This window comes from Sander vitreus, chromosome 2 (assembly GCF_031162955.1).
Source record: "Sander vitreus isolate 19-12246 chromosome 2, sanVit1, whole genome shotgun sequence".
NCBI classification, from domain to species: Eukaryota; Metazoa; Chordata; class Actinopteri; order Perciformes; family Percidae; genus Sander; species Sander vitreus.
Window position 1 is genome coordinate 28,836,058 of NC_135856.1, and position 18,506 is coordinate 28,854,563.

The following is an 18,506-nucleotide window of genomic DNA, read 5'->3' on the forward strand; positions in this document are numbered from 1 at the left end:
CTTGACCTCATTGATGAGTCTTCGTTGTGCTCTTGGTGTCATTTTGACTGGGCGCCCACTTCTTGGTAGAGTAGCAACAGTCCCAAAGTGTCTCCAGTTGTAGATTGTTTGCCTAACTGTAGACCGGTGAATTTCTAAAGTCTTTGAAATAACTTTGTAACCCTTGCCAGCTTTATGTAAATCAACAATTCTTGATTGTAGATCCTCTGAAAGCTCTTTTGTCCTCTGAAAGCTCTTTTGTGCATTGGCCCTACATACAGTGGATGGACAACACCTTACTATACAATAGCACTGCAAATGGCAATTTGTTAAAGTTTGCAATGCTATTGTTTGGGTGTATATTGAATGAGATGTTGATTCAACTGTATGGTAATTGTTGAAGCCTTAGTAGAGTGTAGTTCAGCAAGTTGCCCATTAAGTGTCTTTTAGTCAATTTTGTTGAGGGTCTACTTTTCTTTTGTAAATGTACCTTTTCTCTTGCTGTTATTACAGAAATTACAGTGTTTGTGAGTGATGCATCAGCAGTTCAAGCAGCAACTATCTGGCCTCTTCACTGTTACTTATAGTTCAACCTAATGACTCACTTGGGGGGGCTTCCTTTGTAATTGTGATTTATAGTCAATGACTTTAAGGCTCATGGGGAAGTTCAAAACAGTGCAGTGCTTGCCACAGGAGCAGAAAAGCAGGAAGCAGGATACATTAACATCATCATTTCTGTTTAGAATATACTTGCTATTCTGTGACTCAAACTGGGGATCACAAGCATCATAAACCAATATATTTGCTTTTTAAGATTCACAGGCTCATTCTGTACTACAGAGTACTGTGAAGGCTGCAATCACAGCATGCCTCCTCGGTTTCCTCCATACGAGCAGTTTAGGACTTTGCATATTTTTGGTCTAATCATCGCAGCGTATGGAAACATGATGAGAAGATTCAAACACCAGACAGAAGAGACTGAACCAAAGCCAAGTCTACCCGCTGAGCCACTGAACCGCCAACAGAGAAAAACGATAACTGTAAAAGAGTTAGGCCAGTGTTGTTTTCCCTTTGATACTTTTTGTCTGAAACATCAAACCCTCAGAAGAGACTTCTCCACATTATGTCTAATTGTGTGAATGCTGATTCCGCAGCATTAATGTTAAACCACTTCTAAACGTTACTTCTCCCACATACTTTCACCTACAGACTTAATTCAAACTTGAAACTATTCACAAAACCTTCAGCTATTAGAAAATCAAAATGCTATACATTGCATTTTTTCGACATACTATACTATGACTTTTTATCACTTTTTTCGACATACTATGCTTTTTTTTATCATTTAATTTGACATACGACTTTTTTATGACTTTTCCGACCTGCTATACCATTGTTTTTTTTCCGTCATACTATACTTTGACTATTTTTGACATACTATACCATGACTTTTTTATCACTTTTTCGACATACTATACTATGACTTCTTATATGACTTTTTTTGATATGCCATACTATGACCTTTTTCAACATACTATACATTATCATTTTTATTACTTTTTTTCGACATATGACTATTTAATGGCTTTTTTCGACATACTATGATGTTTTCGAAAATACTTTAGTCAGTTGGTACAGTGGCTCAGTTGTTTGCACTGCTTTTTTGACATACTATACTGTCTTTTTTTACCATTTTATTCAACATGCTATACTATGAATTTTTTTTCTTTTTTTCGAAATACTATGCTATCCCTTTTTTATTTTTTATTTTACTTTTTTCGACATTATCACTTTATGCAACATACTATTCTATGACATGTTACGACGTACTATACTATGACTTTCTTATCACTTTTTTTCAACATACTATAATATGACTTTTTATCGCTTTTTTCGACATACTATGCCATTTTTGTCACTTTTTATCAACATGCTACTAGGACTTTTTTCGACATGCTATACTAGGACTGTTTTATCACTTTTTTCAATAAAATATACTGTGACTTTTTCATCACTTAAATTCAACATATTTATACTATGACTTTTAGACATGCTATACTATGTGTTTTTTTTTTTTTAAACCTTAAAATATTCCACTGTTTAATACAATATTGTGTATTATTCAACATTTCAATGAAAGTCATACTAATTAAAACCTTTCCAACTATTCTCACTACTTCACCTTCTTCTTACACAATTATGCCAGTAATTGCCAGTATATTATATAATATGCCAGTTTAGCTGTAGCAATTTAGCTTTTAAGCATTCACAAGCATTTTCTGCAGGAAATGCATTTTCTAGTCAATATTCTGATTGGTTGCAAAAAGCACTTCCCACTTATAGCAACTAGCAAGTAAATTCTCATCAGAGCAGGAGAGGAAGCAGCATGCCTTGTGATTTCTGACAGCTTGTGTAGGAGTGTGTGTGTTCATTATACATCATGTTTATACTGGAGAGAGAAGGCAAAGGGGACTGAGAAAGTTAATTAGTAATGAAACCGACAGAAACCCTTGGAGGAGAATCCTGTTGTATGAAACAGAAATTAGTTTTCTATATTCATCATTCCTCGACTCTGAAGTATCAGCAGATCAATGTGGCAAACACTACACATCCTTCCTGTCAGGTAATGAGACGACGCACAAGTTGTATTATGTGTGTTGAAACAAACCGTATAACGGTTAATATTCCTGAAGCTCAAGCGTGCTGCATTATTAGCTGCTGTGGGCAGGAGGAAAATGTTAAAAATCCTCATTTTCACCAGTCTGGACAGTTGCTGTTTTCCCCCCGTTTAGCCAGTAACAATGTTGAATGTTGCAGTGACCAAACAATTAACCCTGCCTCGACAATAACATCTCTTGTCTCTCCAGTGCAGTCATGGTTTAGACAATTACATTACACCAGAGCAGTGGCGGTCAGCGAGGAACAGATGCTTGACTCAGGTAAGATTTTATCTGCCCATTAGTTCCAGGTATTCTGGAGCCATACAAAATAGCTTTTGTATGCTTAAAGCAAGACTATGTAACATGTGAAAGAAGAAACACACTATTTTCCTCTTATACATGAACTGTTGAATTCATAAGCAATAATACACTCTTGCTATTTCAATACACTCAGAGGTTTTTGCTATTATAGCTTTAATTGGTCTGGTATGATCAGTCATTAATGGTGGCTAATGTTAAAAATTTTTAGCTAGATGCTGTGTTAATGTCATAAGTACATGTGGTGACTTTAACACTCCTCTCTACTTGTTACTGTTACACTACTTTCTAACATCATAGATGACCATGGTGATGTCTTTAAAGCAACTGACAAGGGGATCTTGGGAATTGAAGGCACATTCAATGTGCTATTATTGCCACTTGTGGCTGCAGTGCAGCAGAAGATAGCGTTGCTTTAAATTTAACATGACAGAAGCATCAAACAAGCTTAATTCCTAGAACGTAGAACTGTAAATAAGCTATATAACTGCTTCAAGATCAAATCTGTTTTTAATAGGGCGTTTGTCATTTATTTTTTAGGTTGCCAACTCACCATCAGACCTGTCACCGTCTGCAGATACACAAGGTGGGTTTGTGAATGCATCGAGTGTGCTTGGGTCTTACTCAGAGCTGAAAAGTAACTAAGTACATTTACATTACATTTTAAATAGTTTTTAAAACATAGCTTAAACTATCCAACAGAATACAAGGTTGTTAAAATTAATGTAATAAATGTACTGCTTACATGTTAATGCATCAGTAATGCAATCAAATAAGATCATATATAGCACTGACAGGGCTGGGATTTTTGACACCGAGTACATTTTGCTGAAACTACATATACTAATACATCATTTTAGCTAAGTAAGATTTTAAATATACTTTCCTGTAATGGAGTGTTTCCACATTGTTGTATTGTTAATTTGTATGCAAGTGAATGATGTGAATCCTTTGTTCACAGATCCTCCCCTCCGTGTAAGAGAGGAGCAGTATGATAATGTTGGTGATAAGTTGGCAGGACTGAAGAAGATGGTGCCCTTACTGCCACCCTCTGCCCCTCCACCTCTGCCTGTTGCACTGAGCATACAAAGGCCAACGTCAGCCTGTGGTAAGGCATTTGGGGATTTCGGAATAGTGGAATTTTTGAATTGTGAAATATAATTTGTCGCAGTGTTTTTCTATCAAGAGTAGCTCACTGGCTCAGCAATATTTGGGGATTTTTCCTTCAGGTATGTTCTGGTCTGCCCATGAAGCTCCTCCATCGGTATCCCTGGACACTGGGCTCCATTGTGACAGCACTGTTAATTATGTTAACATCCCCATCAGCCCCCTGGCAGCTAGAACCAACAGAGAGCTCCTCTACACAGAGCTGGACCTGCAGGAGCCCGGCTCAGCTCCAGTCTCCAGTCCGTACAGTGCTGTCAGAGGTAACACTTTCTTTTCTATCTGGCTTCTGAGGGATATGTCAGCTTTTGCATTCCACGTCTTCGCTACCCATAGGCCTAATGCATTATTAGCAGGCACAGCATTATTGTTTGACACCAGCTGTCTATCATACAACTATGTGTAGTGATAGTGAACTGCACAACCAAAGAAATAGATGACACTGCTACCATTATGACAAAACATTATTTATTTTTTACATTTGTTCCATCCAGCGGTCCTTTTTGCAATTAAAAAATCCTTTTGCAAGTAGGGCCGATTGGTACACTGAATTAATTTGGAAAAACAATGTATTCATGAAAAACAGAATCTTTGAGTACTAATTTATGTGGTATAATAACACATTGACTGGTGAAAATGATGGAATACAAAAGTGACAAAGCATTTTACAACAATCTTAATTCTAAGCTGTAAATTGACAAATTAAAGAGAACATCTTTTTTTTTATGCATTTTTACAATCAGGTTAAACTAATGGTAGTTATATTCCAGTTAAAACAAAGTAACTGATCAATGCATCTCAGGGATTGACAGGTCACTGCATGTGACAATTTTTAAGTTACAGAACACAAAGTAGAAACACCAATGTCTTCTCTTTTCTCTGCCATTACCACTGATTTTCCTGACCAGAAGAGGGCTCCATCAGGTACGCCCACCTCAACATCACTGCCATGGAAACAGCTCAGAGAGTGGGGGCGGAGCATGTTCAGGGCAGGGAGGAAAGACTGACTGAGCTGGAGAGCAGGCGGCGAGGGCCACCAAACTGACTATGCAACGCCCAACTCAACACTTCATTGCAGATTCTCTCTGAATAAGTGCTTAATTGCAGTTGGTCATGCCAATCATTGCTACTTGTACTTAACACACCCACAGTTGTGCCAGTGAACAGAAATTTCCACAAACAATCCATTCCACTAAGAATTAGAAGGAAATGTCTGGGAAGTCTCTTACGCAGCTGCCATCTTGGATGTGTGTTCTCATATTCTTGTACTTAGTGCTTGACATTTTACCCCAGAAATGTTTGTTTTGCTGCATGGCACTTATGTATGCCTCTTTTAGATTCTCTCAGGTGATAATTGAGCATTGTTATAAATAGCCTTAATTATGAGGGAATGGCACTGCTATTTTAGATGAGAGAAAAAGAGAATTTCTCTTAAATTCCAGCTAGATTTAGTTTCTTCAGGCTGTCTGTTTTATTTGTTCTTACCTCTTTCACTAAGAGTTGAGAGATCAATGAGATAAAGCCGCACTCGAGTCCCAGCCTGCTTGGCTATCATTCCACATCAGATCTTAAAAGCATTTGAAGCATCTTGGAGTTATATCTTGAGTACAAATTACATTAATCCAGGTCTATGTGGCCCTACCAGGACATGGCTGAGTAATCAGCCAGCCAGCAACATTATTCATCACAGTAATAAATGTCTCTGCTTCTGGTCTGAATTGATGAATGAAAAAGCGCAGTGTGTGTTCCATTTCTCACCTCCCTCTTGATATCATCAGGTCAAAGTAACATTTGGCGCTAATGTTTTTTTATGGCGGCAGTTCCCCACCGGTGTGTGTGTAGGAGAAAAAAAAAAACTTTTGTTAATGTTTTTTAAAAATGTTAAAGGGATAGTTTAGATGTTCTGAAGTGGGGTTCAATCATGAATTAAAGTCTACACTGTATTTAGAATATTTTCAGTCACTGTCAGACAGCCCTTTCCTTTGGCACACCATTGTATCAAGTAGAATGTCCGTATTCCTGCCTCCCTCTGCAAAAGTTCTTCTTCTGTATACTCTGGCTAATAAAGGTTTCCTCTCGTCTCCACGGTGAACAGCATTTCACCGTTGCTGTCATAATTCCTCATACAATCCCACTTCAAATTATCCAAACTATCCCTTTAAATGTCACTACAGGGACAGCTTTCCTCTACGGGATTTGTAAATAGTAACTGCTTTTATTTATGGCAAGACAATAAAAATGATATTAAACTATATTTTTAAAATATTACTGTTTGTATGTTGTTGGCACGTGTATCATACTGATTAAAGATTTATGTTACATTTCAGCGCTTCCTACCTGAATCTGCAAAGCATTCTTCATTTTATATTGATTAGACCATAAACGTAAAATTTCAGCAGACTACGGTAAGAGTTACTACAGTAGTAACAGCCTGATTACTTGCACAACTAATGACGGATGGGTGTGGACAAATTGTCTGGCCAGCAATGTGCCAATAGTCCTACAAGATGAAGTACCCATGCAGTCGGTTGGCTGTTCCCCAGAAACCGTCCCTCAGCAGCTGAACTGATCATCTGGTTATGGGTGAGTCAACTGCTGCCATCTATCCCTCACCAAACACCCCCACAAAATTTGGCTGCCACATTTTTAGCCAGACATTTCTCTACGCCTGCTTGCCATTAGTTGTACAAATAAACATAGTACCAGACTAATCATTATTTTATCTGTACTGTGACTGATCAGCTGACCAGTTTGTTAGCCCAATAATTCCAGCTGGTTAATAAGAAGCCTCTCATGTTATATACAAACCATTCATTCATTTAGCGATTCCTAGGAAAACACTAGAAAAGTAGAAAACAATTATTTTTCTCAGTAGTTAAGGGGAATGGGGGCACTTAACGTACGTTGTGTGTGTGGTTGTAGAGGGAAGTGCATTTAACCTTCATGATCCGAGTCCCTCAGAGCTCATTGTGCTTGAGACCCTCACGAGTGATCTTGTTGGACAAGTCCTGCATATGTTTCTTCATCTGAAATCAAACAATAAAAGACATGCATGTTAACATTTAACTGCAAGAAAAATTCCTGCGGATCTACACTTCAATTTGTGTGGTTGCCGAGATATTTAGAAACAAACACCTTGGCATTGACACAAAAATAATCACATTTAGCAGTTCACTAGCAAAGGTTGGGTTATTTTATGTCATTGTGACACCGACTCTGGTCAATGTTAAAGGGAATCTGTAACCCCTCTTGGCTTTATTTAATTTATATTAGATTAGTATAGCTTTTAAACCTTTATGGCATAAAGATAATCGTAGATGATATATTTTAAAGTGCTCATTCTCAGTTTCATAATTGTATTTAGAGGTTACTACTTGTAACTGCACATTGCTGTAGCTCCTCTTTTCACCCTGTGTGTTGAGCTCTCTGTTTTAGCTACAGAGTGAGGCATCTCATATCTGTTCCATCTTTGTTGGGAGTCGCACATGTGCAGTAGCTAGGTAAGGACTACTAGCCAGTCAGAAGCAGAGTATGAGGGCGTGCCATGCTAGCAGCTAGGCGAGCATTATAACGTGTGTTATAAAGTGACGCACGTTCGTCACGGAAGTAAAGGCTGGACTACAGTAGAGCTGTTTGGAGCAGTTTGTGAACAGTGTTTTCTGTTGGAGATGGTAAGTCCCTTTGGGGTGGACTTTGAGCTTTTTCACTTTGTAAACCTATAACATGCACAAAAAGATATATAACACAAAGGAAACCCGACCCGACCCCGGATAAGCGGATGAAGATGGATGGATGGATGGATGGAATAAAGGAAAGGGGAAAAGCCAAAAAGCATAATATGAGCACATTAACAAACCATGAGCCGCATTCTAGTAATGAATACAACTCTTGACACATTTATTAATCAGAATGTACTTAGAGATAGTTTGAACATTAGCTGCTATATCACATAATTAAATTGTACCATTGCAAACTAATTATGGACTGCAACACAAATTATGCATAAGAATGTATATAATGTGCTATATCCTAGTTCTTTTTAATACATTTGGTTAAAAGGAAACAGGATAAACATACATTTTCTTTGTATACGGTTTGATTAAAAAAAAAAACCCATTCCTTTCGGAGTTCTTGAACACTTTCCAGCAGCCTTTTCTTTTTTACCAAAATGTGTTGTGTTGCAACAGCAGAAGTAAGAGACTGCTCTTCTACAGCAGGAACAATATGAGGTGTTAACCTTTGTCCCCCATTTCTTTGTTACTGCTTTTCTCAGCACTAAATCATTGTTTTATTCGTGGCCAATTTTGCAACATTAGTAGTTTCAACAGCAGGCGAGCAGTCAGCCATTGGACAGTAGCTTTGTGTTGCTTGACGGCAGAATGTAGAGTAAGAGCTAAAAAAACTTTTAACCCCTCCTTACCTTGTAACCCATCTCCCTGGTCTTCTCAGATAGCGTGTTGTACTTTTCCTGGTTTCTCTTGATGTGCTCTTTGTCCCCTAAAGACTCCACGTGTAGCAATTTCTGGTGGGAAAGCTCCAGCTGCTCTTGGTAATGGCTGTGCTTCTCCACCTTGGTCTCAAAGTGACGCAGCTCCTCCTAAGTGAACAAGGAAAGGAGGGCGGCGAACACAGAGGGGTGTAAGTTCAGTTCTCCTTCAGTTACATGCACCGCTGCACAAGGGAGCAGATATGCATCTCAGGTAGTGACTCGAGAGGTAATGTAACTAGAAAGTTCTAGCTGAATGTTTTCTGTGACACATCTGATCTTAAAGTCAGATATCTTTAAAAAGAATTTAAAATGAGTTCACTGTGATTCTCTGCTCATGGGTGAAAGAAGCACAATCAGAAAGAGGAGTGGAATACTTTGGCATTTCCAATGTGTAACGCATAATGTGCTCTTTAGGCTTTATGCCTTTGCATACACAAGTAGTACTCAGCTACCAAGTACACTACAGAAGTTAATACACCAGTTACCAAAAGAGCACTTGACTAAAAAGTTTCTCAGAGTTCGACTGTAGCACTCTAATAAAACAAAAAGTGTTGTGAGAAAGTGAGAAACAAATCGGGGAAAGCAGATGTGTCCAAAAGACTGTCACAAGCAATTGAAGAGCTACCTTGAGAGAGTCCAGCTCGTCTTCACTCAGGTTGGCTCTCTTGGCAGCCTCCCACAGTTCAATCACACGGGGCTCTCGAAACTCTGCAGAGGAAGAACCAACAAGAGACAAAAATGAACAGTCCAAAGAGACAGTTTGGAGCCTCACCAAGACTTGCACACTTAAGGAGAATTCCGGCCAATTTTTACATTAATCTTGATCGCTATAGCTACGCGAGTACTTTCAATAGAAAAAAAACCCGACCTGGATTGGTCCTAGCAAACTGGAGAAGCTGCAGCTACGTGTACAAGCGTCCACTGAGCTAAAACGGCAGTTGTCGGGGCAAGGCTTAGAGTGCCTTTGTGCCTCTTACCAGACACAAAATGCAACTAATATGTCTGCGCCACATGAACAGGGCCCTAACGTGACAACAAGATGTGTTTTCAACTCAGACATTGTTTAAATTCACCTACCCTGTCTTGATCCTGCCGGTGGGTAGCTTGGCCTGTTAGCTGCTAGCCATTTGTAGCTCATCCATTTTGTGTGTGATCAATCTGGTGTTGGTGAGTAGGAGGCTTGGAAGTGTAAATCTGTGTTGGTAGTTCCCTTAGCCAGGCAAGCAGCCTTCTCCCCGCATTCCTCAACTCCCGCAGCCGACAAAAATCCCCCGAGCGCCCGGTGGTCTGGTGGATGTCCTCCAGAGGACAGATCATGCCTTCGCGGCGAAAAATTGTAGTTTATTTCCCCCTCAAAAATAGGTAATTGAGCACTGTAGTGGTTACGACCATATCAGTGACTATGTAACTACATGGAAACGGGATAAACGATGTGGCATGCACAGTAATAGCGTTACTGAAGCTTAGCTGTAGCATCGCGCTGTCTCCTGGGAATTCAGTTGTAGCAGGAAAAGGTAAACAGCAGTGTGCAGATCAGAGCGTAGTGTGTGAAGAGTGGAGTTGTTCACAAGGGAAGAAGCTAGTAACGCAACTATGGAGAATATAGCAGATATACAACACACGGAAGAGCCTTTTGAGTTTGATGGTCGTCCTTATTTATTCGAACCTGAGTATACAGACGAAGAACTAGCCTCACAAGAGTTGGAAAGAACGAGACAGAAACAGGCAGATGAACTTGCTGCTCCAAGCGCAAGCTAAAGCTAGCCTTCAGTAACGCTATTACTGTGCAAGCCACAGACATCATTTATCCCGTTTCCATGTAGTTACATAGTCACTGATATGGTCGTAACCACTACAGTGCTCAATTACCTATTTTTGAGGGGGAAATAAACTAAAATTTTTCGCCACGAAGGCATGATCTGTCCTCTGGAGGACATCCACCAGACCACTGGGCGCTCGGGGGATTTTTGTCGGCTGCGGGAGTTGAGGAATGCGGGGAGAAGGCTGCTTGCCTGGCTAAGAGAACTACCAACACAGATTGACACTTCCAAGCCTCCTGCTCACCAACACCAGATTGATCACACACAAAATGGATGAGCTACAAATACACACGGAACTGCTGCGTGATGATTTTCACAAAAGCCTGGCTGAACACACTTATCACGGCAGATAGCAGCTAACAGCTAGCAGCTAACAGGCCAAGCTACCCACCGGCAGGATCAAGACAGGGTAGGTGAATTTAAACAATGTCTGAGTTGAAAACGCATCTTGTTGTCACGTTAGGGCCCTGTTCATGTGGCACTAATTGCATTTTGTGTCTGGTAAGAGGCACAAAGGCACTCTAAGCTTGTACACGTAGCTGCAGCTTCTCCAGTTTGCTAGGACCGATCCAGGTCGGGTTTTTTCTATCGAAAGTACTCGCGTAGCTATAGCGATCAAGATTAACGTAAAAATTGGTCGGAATTCTCCTTTAAGAGGGAGGGAGCTTTGAAGAGGAGGAGCCGTCACAGCAGACGTTTTATAAGGTACAATCACAACAACAAGCCTAGTTGCTCAGTAATTTGGTACACACGTACACACACAAAAACAAAACTGCTTGCATTCACATCTCTGCTGTCACAGATTTCTCTTCACTTCACAACGCTGCACGTATGAATCACCTTCATTTAAACCCCCCTAACAGACTCCCACTGAAACCTGTACATCTGAGACCACACGCAGACTCTGCAGTACACTCAACCAAAAGCAGCACAAAACTATACGAACATTCAATCAGAGAGTAATGTTTTCTCCAGGTTAAATAACACAAGGACAAGCTGGTTTACATGACTGGATGGATGCCGCTATGTGGGCTAAAAACTAAAAGCACAAAACACCTAAGCTGTTAGCAAATCAACGCTGGCCAACTGTGGTACGGCAGAGTCAGAGTGTGTTATTATGATTACAATCTCCAGTGACTGAGCTGATGAGATAAACGCAGAGTGAGACTGCGATGCACAAAGAGACTAGCTGTGTGTGCATGTGTTTTCTCTCTCTCACCGCTGTCTTCAGTGAAGCCCTCATGGCTGAGCTTACGGAGGCGCTCAAAGCCCTGGTTGAGGTCTCTCATTTTCTGCTTCAGGTCCGTGTGCTTCTGGTGCAGCACATGCTCTTTGGCGTCGCCCTCCAGGGGAGAGATCACATTCTTGTGTATTTCTGCTGAGGCAAACAGCCAGAAGAGGGAGAGACGGGGAGGAGGTACAGGGGTAGGTGGTGGTTTAGATCGGCGAGGGCAGAGGAGGAGAATAGAGGAAATGAAAGAGGGATGAAACAAGAAACCATAAAGAATAGAGAAAAAAAAAAAAAGGAGGAGGAAATTAAAGCAATAAAAGCGACAAAGAAATACAGCATTTAATAAGGAGTTTAGTTGTAGCTATAAAATAACCTGTAAAACGTTTAGGACATTTCAAAGGACTGCCTTTTTCTTCATATATCACAGTTATTTTTCATTCTATTTTACTCAAGAACCTTGAGTAGCCTATAAGCCAAATCTTACCAGTTAATACCGCAACGTGGTTATGAAATACCTGCCTGCCTCACTCTAGGACAGTGATTGTCAAAGTGAGGTCTGTGTCACTCTGCCAGGGGGTCCGTGAAAAGTTTTCAGATTCATTCATTTAAATTATCAGGGTATAAAATATTTTTGTCAAAAGGCTTCATAGTTCGATGAATAATATTTAAAATATACTGTAGTTCATAGATTATGTTCTAATCTAACAAAATGTATGTTATTTGAAATATCGATATGGAATCCACAGGTGATTTAGCCTATGTATGCACTAAGAATGAAACACTTACACTTCTCTTGATATCTGTCAGTGTGTGTGTGTTGTTTGTACTATGTGTTGAGATGATGCAAATAGGTTTAATACATGTCTAATATCTTTCATGTGACTAAGACTATAGAAGTGTAAAAAATGGGCTACCTCAAATTATTCCAAGGGACATACATTAGGGAATCCACCGTACAGTATATTCTTTATCTTGTAAAGGGTCCTTGGCTGAAAAACAATTGAGAACCTCTGCTCGAGGAAAAGGTGAAGAGATAAAAAGTGGATTAAAGGCCAACTGGACAACGGTTGATATTTGGATCAAAAGAAAAAAAACACATGAGATGAAATGAATACTGGGGAAGGCAGTAAAAGTGTGCATGGATGGAGGTGGTGGTGTTGTGGAGGCACACGGAGACTTCCGTCAAGGCAACATGTGATCGGCTCAATATTTAAATGCTTCAGACAAGCAGAAAAAACGCCCCTGGCTCAATTGCCACAAACGATAACGCTGTGGAGCGGTAGCAGCAGAGTTCTGGCACGAAACAGCTGCAAAGTGGCAGTTACGTCTGAAGGAGACCCATCTGCCTTCCTGAAACACAGTGGGGCCTGTCAGCTCAGCTTAAAACTCCCAGCTTGATGTGATGTGACGAGCACTGATGGAGCACAGAGCGTTGGGTGGCAACATGTGCAGTCTGATACCTTCCATCTACGTGTATGACCACAAGACTGAACAAACACACAGAGAGCACTTCAGACTTGGGACTGATTTTTGGATGGCTGACCTGAGCAACAGCAGAACTGACGACAGCCAAATAAGACTGAAGGAGGGTGATGAGGTGTTTATCCTTGCATTTAATTTACTTTGGAAACTGCACTGACTGCTAGAAAATACAAATCTGGCCTTATTTCACAGCAAAATTCTGTTAAACTGTTAAACGTAATCTGGTATGGGCTGCGGTGCAAACCTGGGATCAGAACAATAATTAATGTATGCCTGTATACAAAAACATATAGTGGTGAATAGTATGGAGGAGGAAAGGGCTTAAAGGCTCATAAACCTGGCCTTAGAAAATACTGATAAAACTAAGCAGAGGTGGTATGACACCTCTGGCCGGCAGCAGAGCAGAGGGAGTGATTGACATAGCTCACCCTCCGTCCTGCTGACGGTATCCATGAGGATGGTGTACTCGTGGATCTTGTCCTTGTGATGCTGGAACTCCCTCTTCAGACTCAGCAACTCTTCGTTAGAGAACTTCCCGGAGCTCTTGGCCTGGTTGGGGGGGGGGGGGGGAACAGTCAGAGGCAGAAAAGGAGTTAGTCTCAAAAGCAGCAGGAGAGTAACAGACATGGTTTGGATTAAGAAGAATGCCAGGTGTTGTTCTAACCAGGATCGCTGTCTGACACAATTGGTATCTATATGTCACAACAGAACTTTACTACTCTGGTCCTAAAGCAACTTTAGACTTGAAATGTGTAATTTGGGAAATTCTGATAGAGAACGCGTCTCTATTTTCTTTCCTTAAATACTGTAGATGCATACTTCCTGAAACAAAAGTTGTCTGAGTATAGGCTTTTAAAAAAGCTACATTAAAACACTTCAGGTGCTGCTGGGTGAGAACCTTGTAAAGCATTTGGTGCACCTGATCTTTTTAATGCGACAATTATTTTTAAGCTGATTTGAGGGTCATGGCTTTTTTTTTCAGCCATGTGGATTTTGAATCACCAGAAGCAACAGAGGGCAAAAGGTTCCATAATGGCACTACAAAGAAAGAGGGCATAAAATCAAGGCATCATTTCCAAAACACATTTCAATACTTCTCCTTACTTTGCACACATACACACCTTGTTCCACAGTTTGTCCAGCCTGGGATCATCAAATATGTCTCCCTCTTTGGTGTCGTGGTCCTTCAGGGAGTTGCTCTCCAGTGATCGAGTGTCTCTTTTGCCATCCATTCCATACTTGGCCAGGATCACTGCATAACACAACAGAGACTTTTTACTAAAAAGCTGTGCAATAAATGAGCCTGTCAGTCTGTTAGGAGTAACAACTGAGGCTGTCAGGAGAGGAAACTGCTTGACAAGCAAAAGAATCTAAATTGACTAAATCATTGAAGAAAGTCTTTCGATGTAAAAACATTTTACATCCAAAATTGCCCAAAGGCCCACAATGCTTGAAAGCAGCTCATAAAATTCAGTCAACACCACACATTTGAAAAAGGACAGCACAGGGAGTAGCATCTCTATTGAATCAGCTGCTGAAAATAAGCTGAGCAGGCCAGGAAACACGGATTAGAGTTGGGGAATCCAACGAGAGCTTATCAGAACAAACTAACATCACTACTTTCTTGACAGAGCAGGTGATATCCAAGTGATGATTTGTCACACTAACTAACTAACACTAACCCTGAACAAACAAGGAAAACTAAAGAAGACAATGATTTTAAATTGCATCAAAAACCTGCTAGGACACAAACTTAGGTAGACTCTTTTTCCGGGACAGATAAGGGAGGATGTTGCCATTTGTTTGGTATTTCTGTAACTTATTTTGTTTTATTTACTATTGTCAGTTTTGTGCAAAATATACCAAGCAGCTACAGAATTTATTAGCAGTTCCGTCCTCTCACAATATGTCAGACTGCTACATAACAATACAAAGTTGGACTTTGCTCTGAAGAAGCTCTGCCCTCATTATTCTGCTCTAGTAAACTGCTATGGCAGCTGCTGATTCAGCATCATCTCAACCTGCTGGTAACCCATCAGTGTCACTTATTAACTACTGATACTTCATTAGAAGAGTGTTCACTAGAAGAGTGTTCACATGCAGGGGGCTCGTTTTAAAATCCTCATAAACAGAATGCAAGAACTTGTAGACAATCTCTGCACTACTGCTGGGCTTGTATACTTCACATTTTATAGGTTCAGCAGAGACTCTTGATGCAAGTGATGTGCAATAAATGCAAACAATAAAAATAGCTTACATTCCCAGATCTACTAATTAACAACAAGAAAGGTGTCAGGATTTTTTCTGTAGGCATATCAAACGTGCTATGAAATGAAAAGTAAAAAAATAATGAGCCCAATTAGAATGACTCACAGAGAAGAACTTGATTCAGCGGTGAGAAGGTGACTTAAGGTCCTCCTTAAAGATTCCTATTTAGCTACAAAGGAGCAGAAAGTGATACTGCTGCTATGCCTGGAGCTGGAAGGTCACTCCACCACTGGGGAGAGAGGACGGAGAGTGCTGCCTGAGCTGCCAAAGGGTGGAAAGGGTCCACTGGGTGCTAGTGGCAGCATGCTAAACAGACTGGTGTGTTGCTGGTTAACTGCCTGCAGATACTGAGGTGAAGTATTCTTCACACATTCATACAGCAGCTCCAGACTTAATCGGGACTGGATTAAGCAATTGATGATCAAAATATGCCAGTCCTGTCTTTTTAGCATCTTAAAGCAAACTGCAGGGTCAGTAGCTGTGTCTGAATTGTTAATACATTCTTCACAGTTTAAGTATATATATTGAAGAATACTACATACATGTATGTGATTTAGTATCAAGAATGCAACGTGCACAGCATACTCTCACATCTCTAAGTGACACAAATTCAAATGTAGCTGGTTTGCAAAACTAATAGTCTTGCATTGGCAGACCTTAATGTACAGCGCTGCGGAGAAGGGTCTGGCGAGTCCACACAGCATTCCACAGTTTATTACATAATCTATCATATCCAGAACTATGTATTCCTTGGCTTTAGTATTAATTAGGTGATCCTGATAGGTTCCAGTATTAATGCCCAATGACAACCATTTTCGTACATTAATATGTGCTATCATTAGCTATATCCTCTATTTATTTTTTTTATTATTAGGTAAAGATTCACAGACTGTATGCTTTGACTAAAATAAAACTCACCTCAACCTGCTGAATCTGTGGCTGTCTTTAAATGGCAACATCAATGAACTTTCCTAACCTAATCTGTCAGGAAGGTGCCACAGACTGGAGCCTCCGAATACAATGTTAAGACACAATGTTATTAATCTTTCATTTTTTAAGGGAGACATCAGCATCACTTTCTCATTTCCAACACAGATTACGATTCCTAAAACGTGCTGGCCAATGCTTTATTCAATTATGTTATTCAGTCATATGTAAAACACTTCGAGTAACATTTATGAACAGCATTAAGGATTTGCATTTTGTTATATTCTGTTGGTAAAAACAAGCGTCTGTAATAATACCAGTTTTCAGCTTGGAAGCTTTTGAATTTGGTCAACATATAGCAAATAAACTTTTTAAGCTTACTACTTGACAAAAATCATACAATTTCAGCACAGAGCGTGACATTGCCAAGGTGGATGACTGCATATTTAGGGCAGGCTGACTCTACAGTGAACTCAGGCCAAAGTGAGGACAGGGTTCAACTATCCCCGTCTGCACCAGTGGACAGAGCTGTCTCACCATTGAAGTTACGTCGGAGTTGGGCTTCTTTCTCCCCGTTCTCATCCAGCCCCTCCACCTTCAGCTTCTTCCACTGGAGCTCATCTTTCTCCTGGATCTTCAGGTCACTGTGCAGCTCAGCCTGCCGCACTGGGGACAACTGCATCTATCAAAACCCAAATAAGAGACATAACATAACTGTAGTTGGAGGGGAGGAGAAATTTTGAGGACAGAGAAGGGTAAGGAGTGAGTAAAATCAGACAGAAAAGAAAGGCTAAAATAGTGACAGAGCAAATGCACTGTATGATAGCGGCAAATTGTGTTTTTGGAAGAATTGTTAATTATAATAGATTAATGAAAATCTCAGTTCATAGAGAAACTTCTATTTACATGCTACACACTTTAAAGCCCAATTATATTCCCCTTTCAAACATGATGGTAGATTCCAATATCATAGTCTGCACTGGCAGAGTGCAACTTGATTAATGTAGGCCTAGATGGACCTGCAGTGACGCTCACATTGCTCTGCTCCTAAATGTGTGTTTTGTCAGAATAAGAAATTGGTCTGCACACATTAACCTACAAAAGTCTCTCTCTGATTTAACTCATTTGCTTTTTTTTAGTTGGTTAGAATTATAACTTTAGTTAGAAGGCTAGTCTTCTATTGTGGACCACCATGAATACAAAGACTAACTAACTTATGCTTGTCCACTTAAACACCTGCATTTGTGGATATTCTCCAGCTTATCTAGCTAATTAAACCGCGTATATTAAGGCTGTATTTTCATTTAGGCTAATGCTACTTGATATTTCGACTGTGACGTTACTGTAACTGTTGAAAACCGCAATAGCCAAACTGTAGCTAGCTTCTTTCATTTCATTGACCGACAGCAAACGTTATTTGTGTTAGTGTGGTCGTGTTTGCTACAGCTTCACGTTAACGTTAACCGTACAGATAATAGTTTGTCTCATGTACGTACCCGTTTAGCCTTCTCCCACACCTGGCTCAATTTAGCTATCCTGAACTCCACCGGCTGTCCATCACTGCCGCTCGGCTTGGGCTCGTTAAATTCACGAGAGTATTTCCCAGCCATTACACCAAGGCCGAAGCACAGAGCAACGACTAAACACTGCAGTTTCATTTTAAAAATAACTATGCACAGCCAACGACAGAAAAAATACTACCTAGGCAAAAATTTGCCCGACAACACTACAAACGTTTCTGTTGTGGCTTACTGGAGTACCACCGGTCATGTGCTCAAAATGGAAGGGCACTTCCTTATAGATATGCATTCTGGGATATGTAGTTTGTTGTCTCAGTCGCTGTGTTAATGTTAAAGCGGATACGACGTTTTTTGAACTACACTTTCTGAAATGCCACTGCGCGGTTACCTGGCAACGAAGGCTGTAAAAAGTCTGAGCAAATAGTAAGCCTCCACGCGTTTTATGACTGGATGCTGCTCTCACATCTTCTGTACGCTAATGTTATGATGGACTGTCCGTTATACATATAGCTACAGCAGAAGTTAACTGGAGTTTTCCTTAGGAGGTGGGGGTTTGTGGTCAGTGTAACGCTTATCAGTTCAATTTTCTAAGCACAAACGGACATTTGGAAAAACAGAAAAATGGGTTCAAATATCAAATTTTTCATT

General features: G+C 40.3%; 2 protein-coding genes across 2 annotated transcripts in view; one reads left to right on the plus strand and one right to left on the minus strand.

Annotated features, from left to right (window-relative positions):
• Positions 1 to 5,839, plus strand: part of dok7b (docking protein 7b) — a 23,192-nt gene extending 17,353 nt beyond the window's left edge. Inside the window, exons 9-13 of the mRNA XM_078267742.1 lie at positions 2,847 to 2,918; positions 3,498 to 3,543; positions 3,919 to 4,065; positions 4,187 to 4,384; positions 5,024 to 5,839. Coding sequence (XP_078123868.1) covers positions 2,847 to 2,918; positions 3,498 to 3,543; positions 3,919 to 4,065; positions 4,187 to 4,384; positions 5,024 to 5,166 — 606 coding nt within the window. The 3' untranslated portion in view covers positions 5,167 to 5,839. The remainder of the gene's footprint in view (positions 1 to 2,846; positions 2,919 to 3,497; positions 3,544 to 3,918; positions 4,066 to 4,186; positions 4,385 to 5,023) is intronic.
• On the minus strand, positions 4,568 to 18,115 carry lrpap1 (low density lipoprotein receptor-related protein associated protein 1). Its single transcript, XM_078264812.1, has 8 exons — positions 17,835 to 18,115; positions 16,876 to 17,020; positions 14,265 to 14,395; positions 13,572 to 13,692; positions 11,650 to 11,805; positions 9,236 to 9,318; positions 8,542 to 8,718; positions 4,568 to 7,147 (listed from the first exon to the last, which is right to left on the minus strand). Exons 1-8 carry the CDS (start codon positions 17,994 to 17,996, stop codon positions 7,079 to 7,081), a joined length of 1,044 nt encoding a protein of 347 aa, XP_078120938.1. The 5' UTR covers positions 17,997 to 18,115; the 3' UTR covers positions 4,568 to 7,078.
• Positions 18,116 to 18,506: the final 391 nt, after the last annotated feature.

Excerpts from the sequence above, each read along its gene's own strand:
- lrpap1 (XM_078264812.1), bottom strand. The coding sequence starts at position 17,996 with ATGAAACTGCAGTGTTTAGTCGTTGCTCTGTGCTTCGGCCTTGGTGTA. Across the intron at positions 17,021-17,834 it reads TGTGGGAGAAGGCTAAACGG|ATGCAGTTGTCCCCAGTGCG; the intron begins GTACGTACATGA and ends GGGTTTTGATAG. Across the intron at positions 13,693-14,264 it reads TGGACAAACTGTGGAACAAG|GCCAAGAGCTCCGGGAAGTT; the intron begins GTGTGTATGTGT and ends CCCCCCAACCAG.